This window comes from Calypte anna, chromosome 17 (assembly GCF_003957555.1).
Source record: "Calypte anna isolate BGI_N300 chromosome 17, bCalAnn1_v1.p, whole genome shotgun sequence".
In the NCBI taxonomy this organism is placed as follows: Eukaryota; Metazoa; Chordata; class Aves; order Apodiformes; family Trochilidae; genus Calypte; species Calypte anna.
Window position 1 is genome coordinate 985,951 of NC_044262.1, and position 19,606 is coordinate 1,005,556.

Below are 19,606 nucleotides of genomic sequence, written 5' to 3' on the forward strand. Positions count from 1 at the left end.
GGCTGGGAACACTGGAGCAGAGGCCAGAGGTCCAGAAGCACCTGGGGGAGCTACCCCAGCCAGCTCAGGGAGGTGCCCTGACCTTTTGGTGATGTCCCTAGAGGCAGCAGAGAATCTCCAGAAACGTTCCCTGAGGAGCTAAGATAGCCAAGGGGGCTGTGATCCTCCAGGGTCTCCTTAGGGCACCATTCCCCAAAGTAATCTCACTTTGGGCCCCGTGAGCCCATCACCCTGAAACAAACCTTGTGCCTTGCAAAGATGATTTCAGATAGCAAAGAACATGCCCAAAGGCAAAGCAAATGTGCTTGGTTTGGTGCAGGGTTTGGTGTGTCAGATCTGAGCTGTAAAATCCCAGTCAGTGTTACCAGTCAGCATCTCTAAAGAGCAAAAACCATTTGAACAAGTGCCCACAGGCCCTGGTGGGTGCCCAGGGGTGCTACCCACCTGGGTGCCACCAGAAACACAGTGCCTGAAGAGGAAGCAGAGGGACACCAGGGTCAAGAGAAGCAGCACTAGGACAACATGGACTTAACACAGGTAAAACCAAACAAAGGGGAGTAGTAGGAAAGAGAGCTAAGAATTGCAAAATAATAAGAGAAGAGGTTCTCTCTCTCTCTCTCTCTCATCCCCGGATTATAGACTCAAACATCCACCTCATTTGCTCCAGGCTCTCAGCTACAGCTCTGAGTGTGCTGCAGACTTTAAGACACACAAGGGAAGCTATGGCAGGAGTTCCACTTACGCTTGCATAGTTGTAGTAGCAGTTTGAAAACTGAAGAGGTTCTCTTTTGGGAACCAGGTTCGTATGGGGACATCATCTGGAAGAGAGAGCAAAACCTGAGAATCCAGCAGGCAGATAAGCCAGTGAGACAGCAGGACCTTCCAAACTCTTTCTCTTAGCACTTTGCTTCAGCATCCAGCCCACTGTGACAGAAAAGCAGGCAGCAAAATATGTGTGTGGTCACCAATTATGTGTGGGATGGTGGTGACCAGAAGGAAGAATCTGGCCAAGCAGCATCTCCTCCTGAGAACCCTCTGACTGGTATTGGTCAGCCAGGGCACCTAAAACCCACTGACACTGTACCAAAACCCACTGACACTGTACCAAAACCCACTGACACTGTACTCAAACCCACTGACACTGTACTCAAACCCACTGACACACTACGTGCAAGACCTCAGTGGGTTGAATCCCTGGGGTTTGGGACTCTCTGATTGTTCATCTTGTTTCACTTCCCATTTGTGGCTTCCTTGCTCAATGCCTTGCCACACATTGCTGATCATGAGTCTTGCTTCACTCATTCAAGCCTGAAGATCATTAGCACCTCCAGTACCTCAGTCATTAATACGCTGGCATTGTCAAGAGTATTTTGTTTTTCAATTCACTTTCATTGGCCAAGACCCAATCAAGCCCTGGGTGCCTCCTGCAGACATAATTACTCCAGACCAGATATCTCACCAAATGTTTTGCACAGCTCATCATCTACCACAGATTGATCCTGCTGGTTCCTGGAAGTACAAAGAGCAGATGCAAATACAGATGCAAAAAATGCTAACTGAGGAGGAAGCTTCCAAGAATTCATGAAGAAAGCTCTAGCAGACACTCCTCTGCTAATAGTTTATGTCAAGCTTGGTATAAAGGCACCTTAAAGAAACAATATATGTTAAATGAAAACTGCATTCTAGTACAGTAAACACTTCTCACAAGTTTCCCTGTCTGCTCACCTCCAAAAATGAGAGAAGAAATGCACATCCTACACATCATGAGGCTGCAACCAATGCAACTCAGGAGCCTGAGGTCCATAAGAACAAGCCCCTGGGGTCAGTAATCTCTTTTCCTGAAAAGCTGGAGCTGAAATTACTTTCTTTTTCAATCACCACACAAGCTTTCTGGCTGTGGCATCATATGCAGAGCTACCTTTTAGCAGCTAAAACCACAAAACAGAGAAAGAATGCTTAGAAACTCTGCACAGAAATAAGCAGGACTGGAGGTGTTGTGCACACTTGACAACCAAGTCTTTTCTAATTATTATTCTTCAGTACAAGGCCATTTATTAATTCAGTCACAGAATTTCAAGTATCTAGGCCTGAAAATGTGGTCTAGAACTCAGCCCTTTCGTGATTTTATCGACAGTAAATATCACTGTGGTATTTACTAGAAAACTAAGAATGCAGTAAAGATGTACAGCTTGATCTCCATGGTATTCATACTGAAGTTATTTTCAAGGAGAAAACCTTGACCTTTCCTGGTTGGACACTCCACACTAAAAGCCTTGATGTGTGTTTACAGAAAAACCAAGACAAATTAGGTCAGACTCTTTGCCAGCCACACAGAGCTGACAGGCAAAGATGGACTGCCCACTGGCTTGTAATTCAAATCACGTAGATGGTAACATGTATTTGATTAATATTTAAGTTTTTCAATTCAGTCAAGATTTTTTTAATGTAATTGAATAATTACAAACCTAACTCCCTGAAAATATGGAGCAAACAGATAATGAGTGGTGAAGGAAGTCCAATACTGTTATTTGCTGTTACCTATGAGGTAACACAGAATCAGGCAGACAAGGTCCTGCTCTGAACCCCTCCTAAGCTGAGTACAAATGTGGGTGCTCTGACACTGACCCTGCTCTTTCTTCAACAGAAAGAGAACCTGCATGGATCCACTAAGCTATGTGAAGCTGGCATGAAAACCACCCAGTCATCTGCTGAAGAAGCCAGAAGCAGAAATAGTGGGTTTGGATGAGCTGGCCTCAGGTTAGGCATAAGGAAAAAATTCTTTGGGGTGAGGGTGCTGAGCCCCTGGGTGCCCCCAGAAGTTGTGGCTGCCCCATCCCTGGCAGTGTCCAAGGATGGATGGGGCTTGGAGCACCCTGGGCCGGGGGAGGTGTCCCTGACCATGGGACAATTAGATGATCTTTAAGGTCTCCTCCAACCCAACCCAACCCAACACAACCCATTCTCTGGCCATATGCTAAACATATCTCATTTTACTCATCCCCTCTACACTCCCCTTCTGCCAATTCCTTTCCACAAGTGCTGGTGCTGAAGGGGCAACACTACAGAGCTTGGCTCAAGGCTCCTGGCAACAAAACCTCCATGCTGAGGTAAGCTGGGTGGTGTCACCCTTCAACCCAGAGTCAACGGGTTCCTCTGAGTCCCTCCAGCACCCAGGCTTCACCCTTACTTACCAGACACTCGATCCACACTGTACATCCTCTCCAGCCTTTTCCTGTGCCACCCAGTCTCTCCGGATTGCTGCTGCTCCAGGTCAAAGGACTGTTGGGAAGGGGCAGCCAGGCGGGTGCAGTTTGGGCACTCCTTGGAGCTGGGTCTGCTGCCCTGCCAGCCCCTGCAGTGCCTGCCGGTGCCGTGAGAGCCGCCTGCGCCGTGCTGGCTGTGGTGACATTCCTCCGGGGCAGCTCCCTTCATCACCACCAGTTCCATACTTTCGTTCTCATGGTCCGAGAGCATCGGCCTCTCCCCAGAGATGGTGTAGACCCGAGGCTTGGGGCCCTCGCTCGGCATCTTCTCTGTCTGCTCCTCAGAGAAGCTCCTCTCGAATTTCCCGTCCGAGATGACGGAGAGACGGCGCTTGTTCTGTGCCGCCTGCTGCATCTCCGGGGAGTCCTCCTGGCCCATGTAGGAGTCTGCTAGCAGGTGATCTGAAACAAAGGGCACATCTGCTGAACACTGAAGCACCCAGCCACCCCGGGAGGGTTTTTGTCACTGCTGCAGAAAGGGGAAGGGAGAGGGAGATAGGGGAGGTCCCCCCAGGAACCTTTTCAGGTGCCAGCAGCCTGGAAAACCTCCAGAGCTGGTACTGAAAGATGTTTCCTGGAGATACACCCAGGATTTTAGGTGTGCAAGTGGCCATTAAAGGAGAGCAGAAGTAAATACAGCTCCCTGTGCACAGTCTATGAAATTATAGCCCTTGTTCAGCTGCACAGCACTGCTTGCTCCAGAGGGGCTGGCCAGGCAAGGGCAACTGAGCTGCTGGAAGTCTGCAAGACAAGGACCAGCACCAACTTCTCTCAGGACTGACAAACTCTGAGTGTTCTGTGTAACAAGTTATTCTTTAGAAAAAAAAGAAAGGGAGAAACCACCAGGGTTGGGTGTCCTCTCCCCCCCCTAGCCCTGATATTCTGCCAACTGGATGACAGGAAAGAAATGCAGAGAGACTTGAGGGGAGAGCTGCAGCCCAGCACCCTGCTCCCTGCAGCATCCTGCTCCCCGCAGCACCCTGCTCCCCGCGGCACCCTGCTCCCCGCGGCACCCTGCTCCCTGCAGCACCCTGCTCCCTGCAGCATCCTGCTCCGCGCAGCACCCTGCTCCCTGCGGCACCCTGCTCCCTGCAGCACCCTGCTCCCAGCCCTCCCCGGGGTGCAGATGGCAGCATCACAGCCCCTGGAAGCTGTCCTGAAGGGAGATACAGCTACTCCCTCTGTAGGGTAGGAAGATGGAAAGAAGAGAGGCCCATGAGAGCAACTATCTTTGGAGCCCACACACTGGATGAAGTGCCAGGAAATCTCAGCATTTCCATGGCAATTCCATGCATGAACCCAACATGAACCACCCACCTGCTAATCCTTTTTTCAAGAGGCTGTTAATTACCTCTTACATGTCCCTTTGGATGGGAAGCAGCCAGGGGACTGTTAAAAAAGCTCAGCAGGGAATCCATTATTCATGTGACTATTACCCCAGAAAAAATAAAATCATTACTGTCCAGCACAGACAGCAGCATTTTAAACAGAGCAGGAAGTCAACCCAAGCCTTTACATCACAAGATGCTTAATAAACATCTTTCTTTTAACTACTGAGCTGTGACCTGGAAGAAGTCAGCACATGAGAACTCACAGACCTCACCAATGCTGTCCAGGTAAAATAGGACAGGGGAGCAGTGATCTGCTCCATCCATGGGCTCCTGCACAGAGACAGCATGGGCATCTGCACCTCCTCCCCAAGGAGTCTGATGGACAACAGAGCCACTGCAAACCACTCCAGTGGGAGAGCTGCTCCACCAGCATTCAACAGCTTGGCCACTGAGTTCTGCACCAGCTGCAGGACCCAGTGTCACAAAAAGATTCACTGGCTCTGAAGTCTCTCCAACCACTCATCACCCCTCAAGAGGCACCAAGTCACCACATCTTTTCTCCCAGACTCTCTCAAGTTCCATGACTGTGATCAGGAGTGGGCATGTCTTGGGAAAACACCACCAAATGAGTCCTCAAGATGTGTGCTGGCTAAGAGTGCCAAGCACTTTTTTTTTTTTTAACTAAAAACAAAGGCCAGTTCTAAGTACTCATCTCAACTTGCCAAACTTCCTGATGTGTGTGGGCACAATGACACCACATATCTCTTCAGACACAATAGTGGCTGACAGCTGCCCCTGCTCCTCCTGAAACAAATACTTCTATGGAAGACATACAGCCTCATCAGAGCAGCCCCTCAGGATTGTGCTCCTTCACCCACACACTGACAGCACTCTAATTCAGAGATCTGAGAAATCCTGGCATCTCTGGGTAAATGGGAGAATGAAGTGGTCTGATGATCATAAATTCAGAGAGACAAATTCTAGTCTTTATTAAAATAAGCACTGAGGGTGATTCAGCTCCATAACATTTACAAATATGTAAGAGGGACACGAGTGGTTTCAAGTAAGAGCCAACTTTTTATGAGATCATGGTAGGGTTAGAATTCTTGACATAAACTACTCTGAGGATAATCCTTTCTTCCTGCCTTACCTGTCCCTTACTCAAGGTGTTTTCACTTAGACTTACCTAGGGGTTTTCATGGTCTGCCTGCCACCACCCCAAGGTGCTTTCTCTTTGTCAAGCAACTGGAGAATTATTTCATTTCACTCAATTTAGTAACTTCAGTAACTACACACTGGAGGAGCAACTTCACATGCAAAGGGGACATGAAGCTTTATTCAAGACTTCTGGGTAATAAGGAATTTATCCACAGGAAAAAAAATAGTATTGAAGGAAAAAAGATTCAAAGATCATATTGAATGATAGGCTTCTGAAAATGAACTTGCAGCCAGTCTGTGCCAGCATTCACACACACATCTTCACTTACACCAGCAGCCCAGAGACATCACTTGTCTGTGCTTGCACTGAACTGGACTCAGGTGCCAAACCACTGCTCCTCCTTCCACTATGGCATTTCAGCTTAGGTGTTTGCTTCTGCTAGGAAAACAGGCAAGCTGGTCCAGAAATCAATGGTGAATGAAATCCGAGCCACAGAGACTTAATGCTATTAGATACTTACAATACATTCTTTCACATCCACTAACTCCAATTTCAGCACTTGCTCTGCCCCAGGCAACTAACCCTGAAAGGACTTGCACGTTTTCTTTCACTGTCACAACACTTCTGGAGAGGAGGCAACCTCTGGGCTAAGCCTCTGCTGACTGATGCCCACTGACAGCAGTGGAGGAGCTCACCAACCCCAACTCCTGTCTGATGCAGACTGCCCTGTAACCCCACGGGAGGAGAGTTTTATAAATCAAGGCAAAATATAGCCACAAGGTACAGTCAGAAGCTTTAAAAAAAAAAAAAATCCCAAATTTATTACTGTATTTAGCAGCCCAGCTGATGCTTTAGCACCTTAGATTTAAACCCTCAGCTCCAGCATCCGGAGCAAAGTGGCAAAGGGGGATCCAGATAAAAGCTATTAAAATACCATCTGTAACCTTGGAAAAAGAAACTTCAGAGAAACAGTTCTCTGCTTCCTGCTCCACATCAGCTGGACCTCTCAGGACCTGGTGTTCATGGTACTAACCTTAAAGGGAAGAACTGCCTTGGCCACTAAAGACAAATCAAAGACTTTAGGTTTGTGGTAGCTGGAGTGAAATTAATGCTGATTTTCTTTTACTGCAGTAGGATTCCAGGTGACATCCTCACTGAGGAGGGCAGACGGGTGCACTGGCTGAGCCCAGGGCATTGCAAAAATAGTATCAGCTTTGCAAACAGCACAGCTGAGCAGTTTCTCTTGCAGTTTCAGCTCCCAGACATCCCATCTGTCTGTCACTGCCCTGCAGGGGTGCTAAGAGGTTCTCAGGTCCCTGTTCTCCTCTGCTGCCTCTCTGAGTGTGCACTGAAGCTGTAAGGCAAAGCTCCCTTCCACATCAGCTCCGTCCTTCCCAACACTGCTGGAAGGAGCAGAGGGCTCCTGCCTCCAGCCCTGCCGGTCTGCAGGGCCCAAACCCAGAGAAGAAGGAAATGTGTTCAGAATATTGCAGCACGATGTGGGGAGATAAAAATGGAAGTGCAGCAGTTGATGAGAAAAAGGTCAGAGTGGCATCTCAAGTTAGAAGAGGCAAGAGGTGAATGGTGTGCAGGGCACCCCGAGCCTGCAGCTCCTGAGCAAGGAATGTCACAAACTGCTCTGCAAAGCTGCAGGGGAAAGGGAAAGGGCACCTGGGGAAGGGAGCTGCTCTGAGGAAACAGGAGGTCACTTAGCTCTGACAAAATGGTTCCAATTAGTCTTCAGGGCTGAAACGGGCCTCGAAATCAAATGCAGTGTTGACATGGTGCCTCAGAGATGAGAAACCTTTTTGTTCTGGCCTGTGACATTAATGTGGACAGATGGAATTGTTACTGTGAGCCATGACCCAAAGGAGCAAGTGGCAGCTCTGCCACTGGCCTTGGCATTTCCATGGTAACTCTGTGACTTAAGGTTTAATTCACTTCATAAGCAAACAGCACACTCCAGGGCAAGGCTGAGGATACACCCACACCATACCTGTGTTGGCTGATCCTGGAAGCAGCCTGAAACCCTCAGAGATGAGATTCCACATCCCTGCTCTGCCTTGAACTCACTGGATGAAAGCTCATCAGGCAGCGTAAGAGCTCTGCTGAGCCGAGGGTGAAGTGTTTGCAAACTTGCTAAAAGGATACTGAGATACACAGCATTTCTGCAAGAAAGGAAGAGTTGACTTTACTGGACTACTGGGATGAACAAAAAGGATCCGAGTTTTCTACTCGCAACATTTTTATAGGATAGCACCCTTCCTACTATGGTTATTTATAAAGAAATGTTACAGACTCTGTTAAATTATACACTGTAGAATTTCAAAAGATGACTTCAAAAATTATGATTCTTTTTTTCCTCTCTTCTATAAACATTCAGAGTAATTTCTAGGGAACTGTGGTATATCCATGTGTACATCTTGCCACATGACTCTTATCTGCAGCAACTAAATTTGCTTTGATTCTGATAATGATGTCAAGCTTGATGCACCAAGGGGGCAGTGGGTATGGGAAGGCTTCCCTGGAGAGCTTACAGGTTTGTTACAAGCTGGCCTGGGGAGCCTGACATGGTGCATTCTCCAGGGGTCACATCAGCTCCAATTCCATCTTCTCCTTAACTGAAGTCAGAGGGAAGAACGAGCAAGCAGGAGCTGAGCCTCCTAATCCTTGGCTTTGGCACCCAGAGAGATGTGCTCCTTCCCCTCTTCTCCATCAGAGGTTCTCTTTGGCCTGCACATGACCCCACTGGGATCAGTACAAAGTGGGCAGGAGATGACACTTCTTCTCCCTGGAGGAAGCTGGGGCTGGGGACTGCAGCACAGACTGCAGCTGACACCAGCAGCTGCAAAAATGGCCATGACAAAGGATTTTTTCCCGTTCTGGGCAGCCTCCTCAGAGCTACCCACAGACTGCCTCTGTCTGTCCAGCCTCTTCCCTCTGCCTCACAGACACTGCATCCCACCTGCACAAAACCCCAGCCTCTTTCTACCTTTCCCTTCCTACCAACCACGGCTCGTTCTTAGACCAAATATTCTCAGTGCTGCCTCACTGGGGTTCCTCATGCCTTAAAAAGCCCAGTCACAGGAGTACTTTGTTTTAAAGCCCTTCCATGCACAAAGTTAGTACAACTCAGCCAAGGACAACCTGAAGGTCATTAGAGCAGATCTGATAAAAAATGCAGGGCCTCATTCAGCTGGCTGTGAGAGTCTTGTGTGATTGGGTTTGCTCTTTTAGCAAAAGGCATTTCCTGCCTGCAGAGGCTTAAATACACACACAGTCTGCATAAAATTATAACATCACTCTACATTACATCCAATTTAATAACTTCATCCCCTCTGCAAAACAGTTGAGTGCTACAGAACAATCTGCCACTTGTTTACACAGGTTTTATCTGTGGATTCCACAGAATTTTCTGTAGGTTTTGTAGGAAATTTCTTGTCTGCAAAATGTTTTATTTCCTCACGGAGAACACACAGCCCTGTTAGAACTCAAGTGAGTTTCTCTGGTGTGCTCTTGCCCATCAAGCTGAACTCACCGTAAGTGGCCAGGGACAGTATCTGAGTTTTAAAAATTAACTCATTAGCTGGTGAAAGCTAATGATCATGAGCTAATCACTCACATTGCTGTTCTCAACTACACATGACAAATCTCATTTTAACTCCTGTTGAAGCAAACTCTGGGAATAAATCCAGAGGTTCCCTTTGCCAGGAAAAACAGCTTGCTGCCCATCCACTAAGCACGTCAGTTAACACACTCTAACTCACCTTGTTTCATTCCCAAGAAAAAGCCAGACCTAGGAGTGACAAACCTGTCCTTGTGCTGTCAAGTCTTTCACTTCCAAGTTGAATTTTTTTCCAAGGACATCAGGTCCAGGGGTGAATTCATAACAGGGCACTTGTCCACTAAACTGATCTTGTCCCTGCAGCCTCCCCAGCCCTCCAGTCACCAAAGTGACTTTTCTCCTCAACTGCTCTGCAGTTCTAGATAGCAGCTCCTGCCCCTGCTGAGGAGGTCTCCCACTAACCCTTCATATGATAAATAAATGCACTTTTATTCCAAGACCCATTAATAAATAAGAGCATCCACACACAGAGATATGAAATAAGGTATGCCAGGTCTCTTACCTGAGCCATTTCTACCTTCAGGATGGTTCTGTGAAAGGTATTCTCCAAAAGCCCTTGCTGCTCTGCAGATCCAAGCATCACGTAAGGCAGAAAAGGAGAGAAAGAGATGGGTAATGGTTAAAAGCCAAGAACAGGTACAGTACATAGACTGCTGCTCTCCTGCAGCTCCTGTTCCCCATCTTCTGGTGACACCAATTTAAAGAGGCTGAAACAGCAGTGGGGGCTTCCTGATGCTCAGCACACCACAGACTTTCCCTGGCCAAATGGGAAAACAGAACTGGACTACAAGCCCAGGTCTACTTTAGTCTTAAGCTGTTAAAACTGGAAAAAAAAAAAATAAAAACACCTGCACTAAACTTGGCCTTGTTGTTGATGCACACAGGAACTGGATCACTGCCTCTAACTACCCAAAGTTAAACCCCTGCCAGCAGCCAGAAGGCATCTGCACCCCAGTCCCAACCATCACCCCAACTTTCTATTCTGGTTTGGAATGCTACCAAAGCTAATACCCACTTCTCCTACCTTATCCCTATGTTCTCAAGCACCAACTATGTCAGCATTTGGATTACTGGACAATCATATTTCGGAAACCTTCAGAACACCCCACAAGAGCAGTTCCTGGCTCTCTGATGGATTCAGGTCCTGTGGGTGACTGAGATTTTACTGAACTATATTAAGAATCAACCAGGCAGGGTGAGCTCAACCCTTATCACACATCAAGGCCCACATAGGAGAGCAAACCTATGAATATTCCAACCAGGGAAAAGATTTCTGCTTGCAACCCACACAGGAAAGGAAATCTTGGTCAAGGAACACATTCCCTGCTCCAGTTTCCTACTGCCAGGACATTTGTCACATCCTGCTGCCATGATTGCTCTGTTCCCTCTTGCATCTCCTGGAGGAGGAGATGAAGACTTGCTGCAACAGGGAAGATTCTCCATGCCAAGGCATCAAGTCCTTTGTCCTTCTCCTTCAGCAGTGCTCAACCTCAGAACACCCCTTTCCAGTTCACACTGCCACAAAAAGCCACCCTCACAACAGCCATCAAACACATGGGTGCAAAAAGCATTGACCTGCAAAAATGTCTGCAACCAGACTGGCCTGGCCAAAACCGACCAGAGAATTCCATCCCATACACACCATCCTTGGTATAAATTTGAGGGATCATGAGGGTCAAACCCTTCCTTCCTTTGACCTTCCTCTTCACCCATTGCCTTCACCCTTCTTCCCCTCTCCCTTTTTGCTTCAGCATCCTGGGAGGATTCCATCCCTTCCTCTGCCTCTGCTCCTGATCCATCCCAGCCTGGATCTCTGTGTTCTGCCTCTAGCTCCCAACTGCTGCTGACCCCAGGATTCCAGCCTGGACTTTCCCAGGGCTGCCCTGCAGCCTCGGTGGGGATGGGAGAGTTACTGGGGGAGAGGGGAGGAACGTGGTATTGTTTCTGTATATATATTCAATAATACATATTATATTCAATAATTTTTCAATGTTTATCATTACTGTGTAGTTCAGTTTCCATCCCATATGACTTTCTCCCTCTCACATTTCTTTACCAGGGATGCGAGGGGGATTAACAAACAGCATCTGTCATTCAGGTAATTGCTGGCCCAGCATTAAACCAGGATGGTGATGCAGCAGTGTACCCCAGCCTCTGCAGCCAGGATTTTCCCCCCACTGCATTTCTACAGCTCCTCTCAAAGAGGAAAAGATTCCCAGAACCACAGTGTACCTCCCAGAGAGACTTGAGATGCAGAGAGTGGGAAGTCCATTTGTCAGCCCCAGACAGAAACAGGAGATCGATATGAATGATGAAGAAAGAGTAATTTAATCTCCCTGGGACTACATTTCAGCACAGCCAAATGCAGAATGCTTTGGAGAGGCTCAGTCCAAGCTGTGCAAGCAGCAAGGTTTAACCTTCTGCATTCCTACGGACTGAGACACGGTGATGAGGTTTTTTCTGTTTCCAGATTCTTGCCTGCCCACTGCCAGGCTCTGCCTTTAGCCACTGGCCTGCAGTGCCCCAGACTGCCTCCCTCTGTGCCCAGACACCCCGGGGATGGTCACACGGGGGAGCTGTACAGTTAGCACACAACCCCTCTGTGATGAGCCAAGGGGTGCCCATCATGGCACAGCCACAGGGAAGGACAAGCACTTCATGGATGCTCCTTGAACCCACTAACACCTTTCTGTCTGGCCAAAAAGCAGGACTTGGTCCTGGGACAACACACAAGCTAAAGTGTGGCTTCAGGTAGCAAAGTTTAGAGCTAAAGTGGCTCCAGGGAAGTGCTGGAGTCACCGTGCCTGAAGGAATTTAAAAGCCAGGTAGATGTGGCACTTAGGAACATGGTTCAGTGGTGTGCTTGGCAGTATTAGGTTTACAGCTGGACTTGATGATCTTAAAGGCCTTTTCCAACCTAATGCAATGATTCTATGGATCCAACATGAGGCTATGCAGCTGCACAGAGCACACCTGAGCTACTCCTGCACTTCATCCTAGAGGCAGCTAAGGCTCAGCCCAAGCCAGAGCAGATCTCCCTGGCAATAGCCTCACGCTGAGATGCTGGGGGCTGGGCTTGAAACTTCCAAGATCTCTCACCAAGACTTCCAAGACTCCAAGGTTTCCCACGGAAATGTCTGCCCTTGCAAGGCATCATCACCTTCACTCACAAACAACAGCACTTAAACCCTTGGGAAAGGCTTTGAAGCTTTTGTTGTGCATCAGCAGTCATTCCATGAAGCAAAAATAACAAGCAAGTTCTCAGGTAAATTATCAGCAAGAGAACACGGTGATTTAGACAAAAAATGCTGAAAACTAACAATTAAATTTAGTCTGTAACTAGTTCAAAAGCTCTAGGAGGACGTTAGTTCACCTATCAGTCTGTCCATTCATCACTCTGACAATGCCTGAAGCTGATCTCTTGTGCCTTAAAACATGAACCAGTGCTTCCTCCTTAGTTTGCAAACCACAGGCTGAAAAAAATCAGGACCAAGCACTTCCTGAGACCCAGCCTGCAGATGGCTAACACAGAGCCAGAGAGCATTGCCACGCTCCATCCCACCTCATCCCAGGGTGAAAATTGTGTCACGGGGAATAAGAGCCTGAGTTTAAACTCCTGCTTCCCCAAGCAGATGAAGTAGGAGGGTAAAACCCCACATGCCAGAGCCCCCAGACAACAGGCAGTACCCAGATCTCTCCTCACAGGTCAGAAGCCCAGCCCAGGAGCACAGAGCTGCTAAAAACTGCTGCTGCCTGGCCCAGGCTGAACCTGCAGTCCTGTCACTACCCTCCCACTCCCAACCCAAGAGCAGGGGTGTGTGGACACTTAGTCACAGCTATCCAGCACCAGCTAAGGAGGCAGTGACACACGCACAGCACAGTCTGCAACGGGGGGTTTCCAGCCAATTACACTGCAAACTTCAGACTAATTTTTTCCCCATTATCTCAGTGGGTTCCTTCTGCATTCCTGCTTCCCAAGTGCCGCCGGCTTCTCCTTGGCTGTGCCTCAGCTCATCTCCCACAGGTGTCTGCACGTGCCCTTTGCCAAGGGGACCTGGGTGGCCACACTGGCTCCTTCTGTCCGATGTCCCTTTGCCAAGGCTTTTGTGTTCATTCCCTGCCCTCACTGTGCTCACAGTCACCACACTTCACCAGCCTCTGCCTGCGTCATTAACGCGCCATTCACCCCCTCTCCTCGGCTACCCACTGACTATCAAAATAAGATCAGAGCAAAATTCAAACAGATGGTCCCTGCTCTATTCATCCTGTTCTAGTTCTTTTATCAGCACGCTGTATTAATACCAGTCACACAGCTGTACTTGTTCCTCAGCTCCGTTTTGCCTCCGCTGTCACAGGCAACCTAATTCACACCCCATCAAGCCTTCTGATGGCACTGGACAGAAAACCCTTCAGCTGGGCTGAGCAGAGACACCTTAGGATAAATTAACTGGCAAGAGATAAAAAGGGAAACTTGTTTCACATAAATGAGATGAAGTGCAAGGTGCCTTACAGACACCCAGCCTGACAACCCTGAGCGTATGACACTGCAAAAGCTGCATACAAACGAGCAGGTAGTACTGAGCTGATCAGCTGATGACAGGTTTAGCCCTGACTCATCCAGAGAGAGGTTTGCATTTTAGCAGCAGACCATAACCTGCACGTTACCCCAGCAGCACAGCTTGGTTTCACAGGAGGACATCAAGCAGGGACCACCACCTCGGTACCTGCTACTGACTCCAAGCAGTAAAGCCAAAGCTGCTCTGACTCCCACACCAGCATCAGCATCATCATTATCTCAGCTGCTTCTCCACCCAAATGGCCTCAAAAGTCCAGAGGGTGGGATACAAGCAGCAAAGGGCATTTTTCAGTACTCACTGTGCACTAGATGTCAAAGCTGGACTCGGGTCTGGAAAAGAAACTGAGGTTTTGTGAAGAAGCAGAGAGGGTCCTGACTTACATTTGCTAGATGGAGGAAAGCTACCAAATAACAAAGAGCTCAATTAAAATGTGATGAGCAGGGAATAGGCTCTGAAATATTAATATCAACAGGACAAAAGGGGCTTTGATGCAGCTCTGAGAAACTGATGCACACAAGTTCAGGCAATCCACCAAACTGAGTAAAGAAATGACTACTGAAACACTCAGAGATCCATTAAAGACCTGAGATAACCCCATTTAGAGCAAGCTGAGCAAAGCCTGAACTATTCAGGAGTATTACATGGAATAATAAAGCACACCCACCACCTTCTCCTGTTCCTTCAGAAGTAATGCCCAGAGGAGCTGCAGCAGGAATCTGTTGTGACAGCATCTGGGAGTGCTGCATCTCAGGAAAACAGGAGAGACCTCCTGCACCATCAGGACCTCTGTCCTCCTGCAGCAGAAATCCTGCTCCTGTCACTGAGGAGAGCAGGAACACCACCAGCAGATCCACAGTTAACAGCTCAGCCTTATTGACACCTACACTGTTTAAACCTAATAGCAGAAACAGCCTGACAAAAGTTGGGTTTCTGAAATATCTACGGAGGGAGATGGTAACAGGAAAATTTTAATTTCAAAAATCTAAACTCTTACTCTCAAGAAAGGGAAATCAGATACCAGGGATGGATTTTTAAAGACAAAGACCCCAGAGTCCTGGAGGAATTCATAGTTACAAAGCTTGGACAGGAGGAGAGAGGACAGAGCAGGAAGAAGTTACAAGAACAAGATAATCAAAGCATGAGAGAATCCATACCACCCACAGCAAAACTGACAAGGACAAAAAAGCAGAGAGCCCATGAAGAACCCCAATCTAAGCCAAAAACTGCTCACACAGTAAGAAATCTGGGGTAAGGAATGTGCTCAGGTACCTCAGCATTTTGTCAGTGTCAGATTTACCCTTTCACAGCAACTAATGCTTCATGGCCACCTCACAACCCACTCTTCAGTCCTCTCCAGTCAGCAGAGGGGGACTGGGACCAAATTCCTGTCACTTTGTGGGGTATCTTGGACTAGACACCAAAATCCTGAAATTGGGCAAAATGAACCAGATGCTTGACTCAAATATTTCATGTGCTAACCGTAGCAAGGAGAGATGGTTCTGGAACACCCAGCAAAAGTCTCTTGTCCATTTGCTTGCACTATCACACACTCCCAAAGTAAAGGTCTAGCAGAGTAACATAAAGCAAAGCTTACTTTTTTGCCTCATTTGGGATGCCAGTATTGTTCTGTAGGTGTCAAGGCAGCAAGGACAACAAGAGCCCATTTCTAAAGGCTTGGGTTCATCTGTGCCCTTGACAGTGTGCTGAGGAAACCAAGGAGTGTGTGTCAGACCCAGACAGGTCCCTCAAGAGAACCTACACAAGCCCATCCAGGAGCTGCCGGAGGAGGGGCAGCACCAAGGTCATGACTCAAGGACAAGTGCTTCATCCCTGCCTCCAGCACTTGTGCCCTGTGAGGTGCAGGGCGAAAAACCAAAAGCAAGTATTGGAAGAAAATACAGCAAGAGAGTGAGATCTGACAGAGAAGCACTTGGCATTTGACCAAAGCCCCAGCACCAACCCACAGGCACTCCCCAGGTGCCATACAGTTTGCTGCAACTCCCTCAGGAGCAGCCAAGCTTATAGAGCTCGAAGTTGCCAGCGTCACGGATGCCCTCAGCAATGCCAGAGCAGAGCAAAGCACACCATTATTTTGTAAGAAGCTATTTAAAAGATCTAGCACACAACAAACTGCATGGAGCTTAATTAATTCTCCTGGGACAGGAGACTCCCCCGAGTCGCCCTGCAGAGACTTTAAGAATCCAAGGAGCTTGCACCTTCTGCTTAGATCACGTTGCTCACGACAGCAAACAAACGATGCTCCCTGCTCAGGAGGCAGCCCAGTGCACACACACACACTCCAGCCACCCATAATAAATATACAGCACTGGCCACTTGGACCTGCAGCAGATTTCAGCAGATGATTTTTCTCTAATATAAAAGTTAGGAGAAATACGACCAGGGCAGAGCTCTGGAGGTGCCAAGATACAATCCCAGGGCATCTCCTCCTGCAGCACAAGAACAGGAGCCCACAGCTGCCTCAAAAAAACACAGGGGACCTGATCATTGCAGCAATGCTACCCACACAGATGATTCAAACCCCCAGCCCTCGTGGAAAGGACTCAACAGTCCTTTGTAGCTTTATCTGCTGTCTTGCAGAATCTCCCTGCTGTAGATAAGGAAGATAAGGGCACAGGGGATACGTGGAGGACGACCCAGGGCAGAGCGGCGGAACTGTGTGTGATGTGGTCTGGGAAGCCTGAAGGAAACCTTCCTGCAGGGGGGTTGGAAACCTTCCAGCAGGGGGTAGGAAACCTTCCTGCAGGTGTGTAATCACCACACAGAAATTCTGAGCGTGGCAGAGACCTCACAAGGCAGGGACTGAGACATACCTGGAGTGCCAGGACAGAGGCACATCAGCAGTGCTCATCCACACCAGCACCTTCCTCACACAAAGAGGCAATGCAGGGAGCTCCCCAACAACAAGTCCTCTGCCAGCCCCGAAGAGTTTTTCAAGCAGGCATTTCTATCAGAGGGCAGCAGGTCTGCATGACCAGACACCCCTCAAGGACTTTATGTATGGACCCAGCTAATTCTTCTGGTCAAACCACAACTCATGCTACTGGGGACACCTTGGAGCTCCCACATAACAGTAGGAGCAGCTTGTCAGGAGTTGGAGCAGGTATCAGTCCCACAGACACCCCATGGACTCTACACAGTCAATTCTACCTGAGGAGCATCTGCCCATCCTGGTGTGGGCTAACAAGTTGTTGTGTTCAGAACACAACAGTTGCTCCCAAACACCCACGTTACCATTTGAATTCTTACCAATTACCAAATTGTGTTGTTTGTGTGACTGGCTGGCTAATCCCACTCCCAGAGAATCCTTAAAACAGTTATGGTGCATTTTGTGTCATTTCTGGATATTCACCTGGCTGACATCTTTCAAAAAGAATCTGACTTCCAGATCTTTGAAGGCTGTTGCAAGCATTCCCATTTCTGTTACTGGTTATGAACGGGATGCATCTGAGAGTGGGGAAAAGTTCCAGGTTCTGCCCAGGGAGCTATCTCCAGAGGCACTCCAGACTTTGCAGGATGGATTCCTTAACAATGTCAGTAGGCATCTCTGGATCTCTTCCCTTCAAGCCATAAGACCCCCTTTCCTCCCAGCACAGTGGAGATGCCATAATGCTGAGCTACAGCCAGAGAGGTGACTGAGATCTCTCAGCCACACACCTCCAGTCCTACACACGACTCCAGCTTATTCTAATGCAATTTTGTCTAACACAGAGGAGATGTTATATAACGCATCCAGAAAGTTTATTTCTCCTTTCTTTTTTTTTTTTTTTTTTTTTTTCCCAGCAGCAAGGAGCTAGTCTGGAAGTAGCAAAGCCCTTCCCCTTGGCACAACCGTGCTACAGGAGTAGCTGAAAACCTGCACCAATGCCCCCAAAGTCACCAGGTGCTTCCCATGACACTTGCACTGCAGTGGGGGAGAAGGCTCATTCCCACCTTGCTGAGCAAAAGCCACCAAAGCAAAGCTCACCTGCAATAGCTTTTTTTTAGCTAAGTACAATCAAGCCACAAATGTTTTCTCTGATCTCCCATGTTTGGTACTAAAAAGCACCAAAACCAGGCAGTGGGCAAAATTCCACACTGTAGGGCAAGTGATATAAAAACCTAACAGGCACAATATAAAACCCAAATCTTTTAACTGGTCACTGTAGGGGCTGAGGACACTGCCAGAGCAGGCAGCTATGGCGAGTCTGGATTTTCACACAGTGGGATTTCCATTCAAAGGAGCAAGACCCCCTTGCAGAAAGCTGCTGGCTTTGCCCTGGGACGTGCAGAACGCATTTCAAGCTGACGAAAACCCCCAAGCCAAATGACCACACTTCCAGTTCCCCGAGATTTTAAAGATCCATCCCTGACAAACCCCCTTCTAACCTGCTCCTTGCCGACCAGCAAATCAAACCTGGGGATGAGGTGAGCCGAGAAGCAGCAGGGACAGCTCTGGGGACAAATCCAGCTCTCCCAAGGCTGGGGACACGCTGTGGTGACCGCTTTTGGCACCTATCGGGGTCCCTCCAAGGGACCCTCCTACCCCACGCTGCCACTCCCGACCCCGGGGGGAAACCGCCCTGCAGAGCCGGCCCTGCGGGACAAGACCCGGGGTCGGGCACAGCCCCCCAGCCCTGCCCGTCCCCGGCACCGCGGCTGAAGCTGCCCCGGACAGTGGGGGGAGCGGGGGGGAAGAGCCGGTTCCCCCAGCACCCACCTCACTTTAGCCGCCACCGACGACATGGCCTCGTTCCTCAGCGTCTTCCTTTTGGACACGGCTGTGCCCATATTCGCTCGGGGGAAAGCCGCCGGGGGAGCGCTCATCGCAGGACCCCGCGGCTGCCCATGCCGCGGCGGGGCCGGGTGCCGGCGAGCAGCCGCCGACCCCTCGAGGGCTGCCACCCTCCCTCAGCGCCCCGCCATGCCGCCCCGCTGCCCCCGGCCGCTGCTGCCTCCCACCGCCGCCGCTGCCTCCTCATTGACTGCGGCAGCAGGGAGGGAAGGAGGCGGGGAGGGAAGGAAGGAGGGAAGCAGGGAGGGAGGAGCCGGGCGCGGCCAAACCACCCAGGAAACGCCGCTAAATTTGGTCGGCGGCTCTCTCCTCCGCCTCCTCCTCCTCACGGCTGACATCATGGGGGGCAGCATGGGGCTGTGGGGCTCCGGCCCCTCCGGAGGGGAGCAGAGGGGGTGCCTGAGCCTGGCGACCCCCGGGGGTGGGCGGTTGTCCCCCGCCATCGCGATCCTCCCCTCCTCGGTGTGTGTCCGCACCTGGGGGGGATGCCCAGAGCCGGGCAGGGGTGAGGTGAGGTCCGGGGGGATGCTCCCCCTCCTCTGCTCCCATAAGGCGGTAGACCTGAAATCCGCAAAAAAAAGCAGTAATTTTGATATGGAAGTATAGGCTGGCTTTGCGGGAAGCGGTGGAAGGCTTCGAGCAGGGTTCATTTCCCGCAGCTGGGCAGTGAGCGGGTGGGTGCACGGAGGTCCCGCTGCTGGCAGGGCGGGTGCGGTGGTGAAGGTGGAGCTGTCAGGTTATGAGCACAATGTCCCTGAAGGATTGACACAAATGCCTGTTATTCACTGGCTGTGTCCCTGTCGCTGTCACCAGCATCGTCCCAGGGCACAGAGGAGCTCCTAGAGGTGACGGGAAGCAG

The 19,606-nt window shown here is 49.5% G+C and overlaps 1 protein-coding gene across 3 annotated transcripts in view; it reads right to left on the reverse strand.

Annotated features, from left to right (window-relative positions):
- NSMF (NMDA receptor synaptonuclear signaling and neuronal migration factor) overlaps positions 1-18,808 on the reverse strand; it is a 34,107-nt gene extending 15,299 nt beyond the window's left edge. For 2 of the 3 annotated variants that reach the window (XM_030461467.1, XM_008499294.2), the window contains exons 1-4: positions 18,673-18,808; positions 9,881-9,942; positions 3,192-3,665; positions 743-818 (exon numbers count right to left, since the gene is read on the reverse strand). In XM_030461467.1, coding sequence (XP_030317327.1) covers positions 743-818; positions 3,192-3,665; positions 9,881-9,942; positions 18,673-18,779 — 719 coding nt within the window. In that variant the 5' untranslated portion in view covers positions 18,780-18,808. The remainder of the gene's footprint in view (positions 1-742; positions 819-3,191; positions 3,666-9,880; positions 9,943-18,672) is intronic. The other variant, XM_030461468.1, reaches the window with a different exon arrangement.
- Positions 18,809-19,606: the final 798 nt, after the last annotated feature.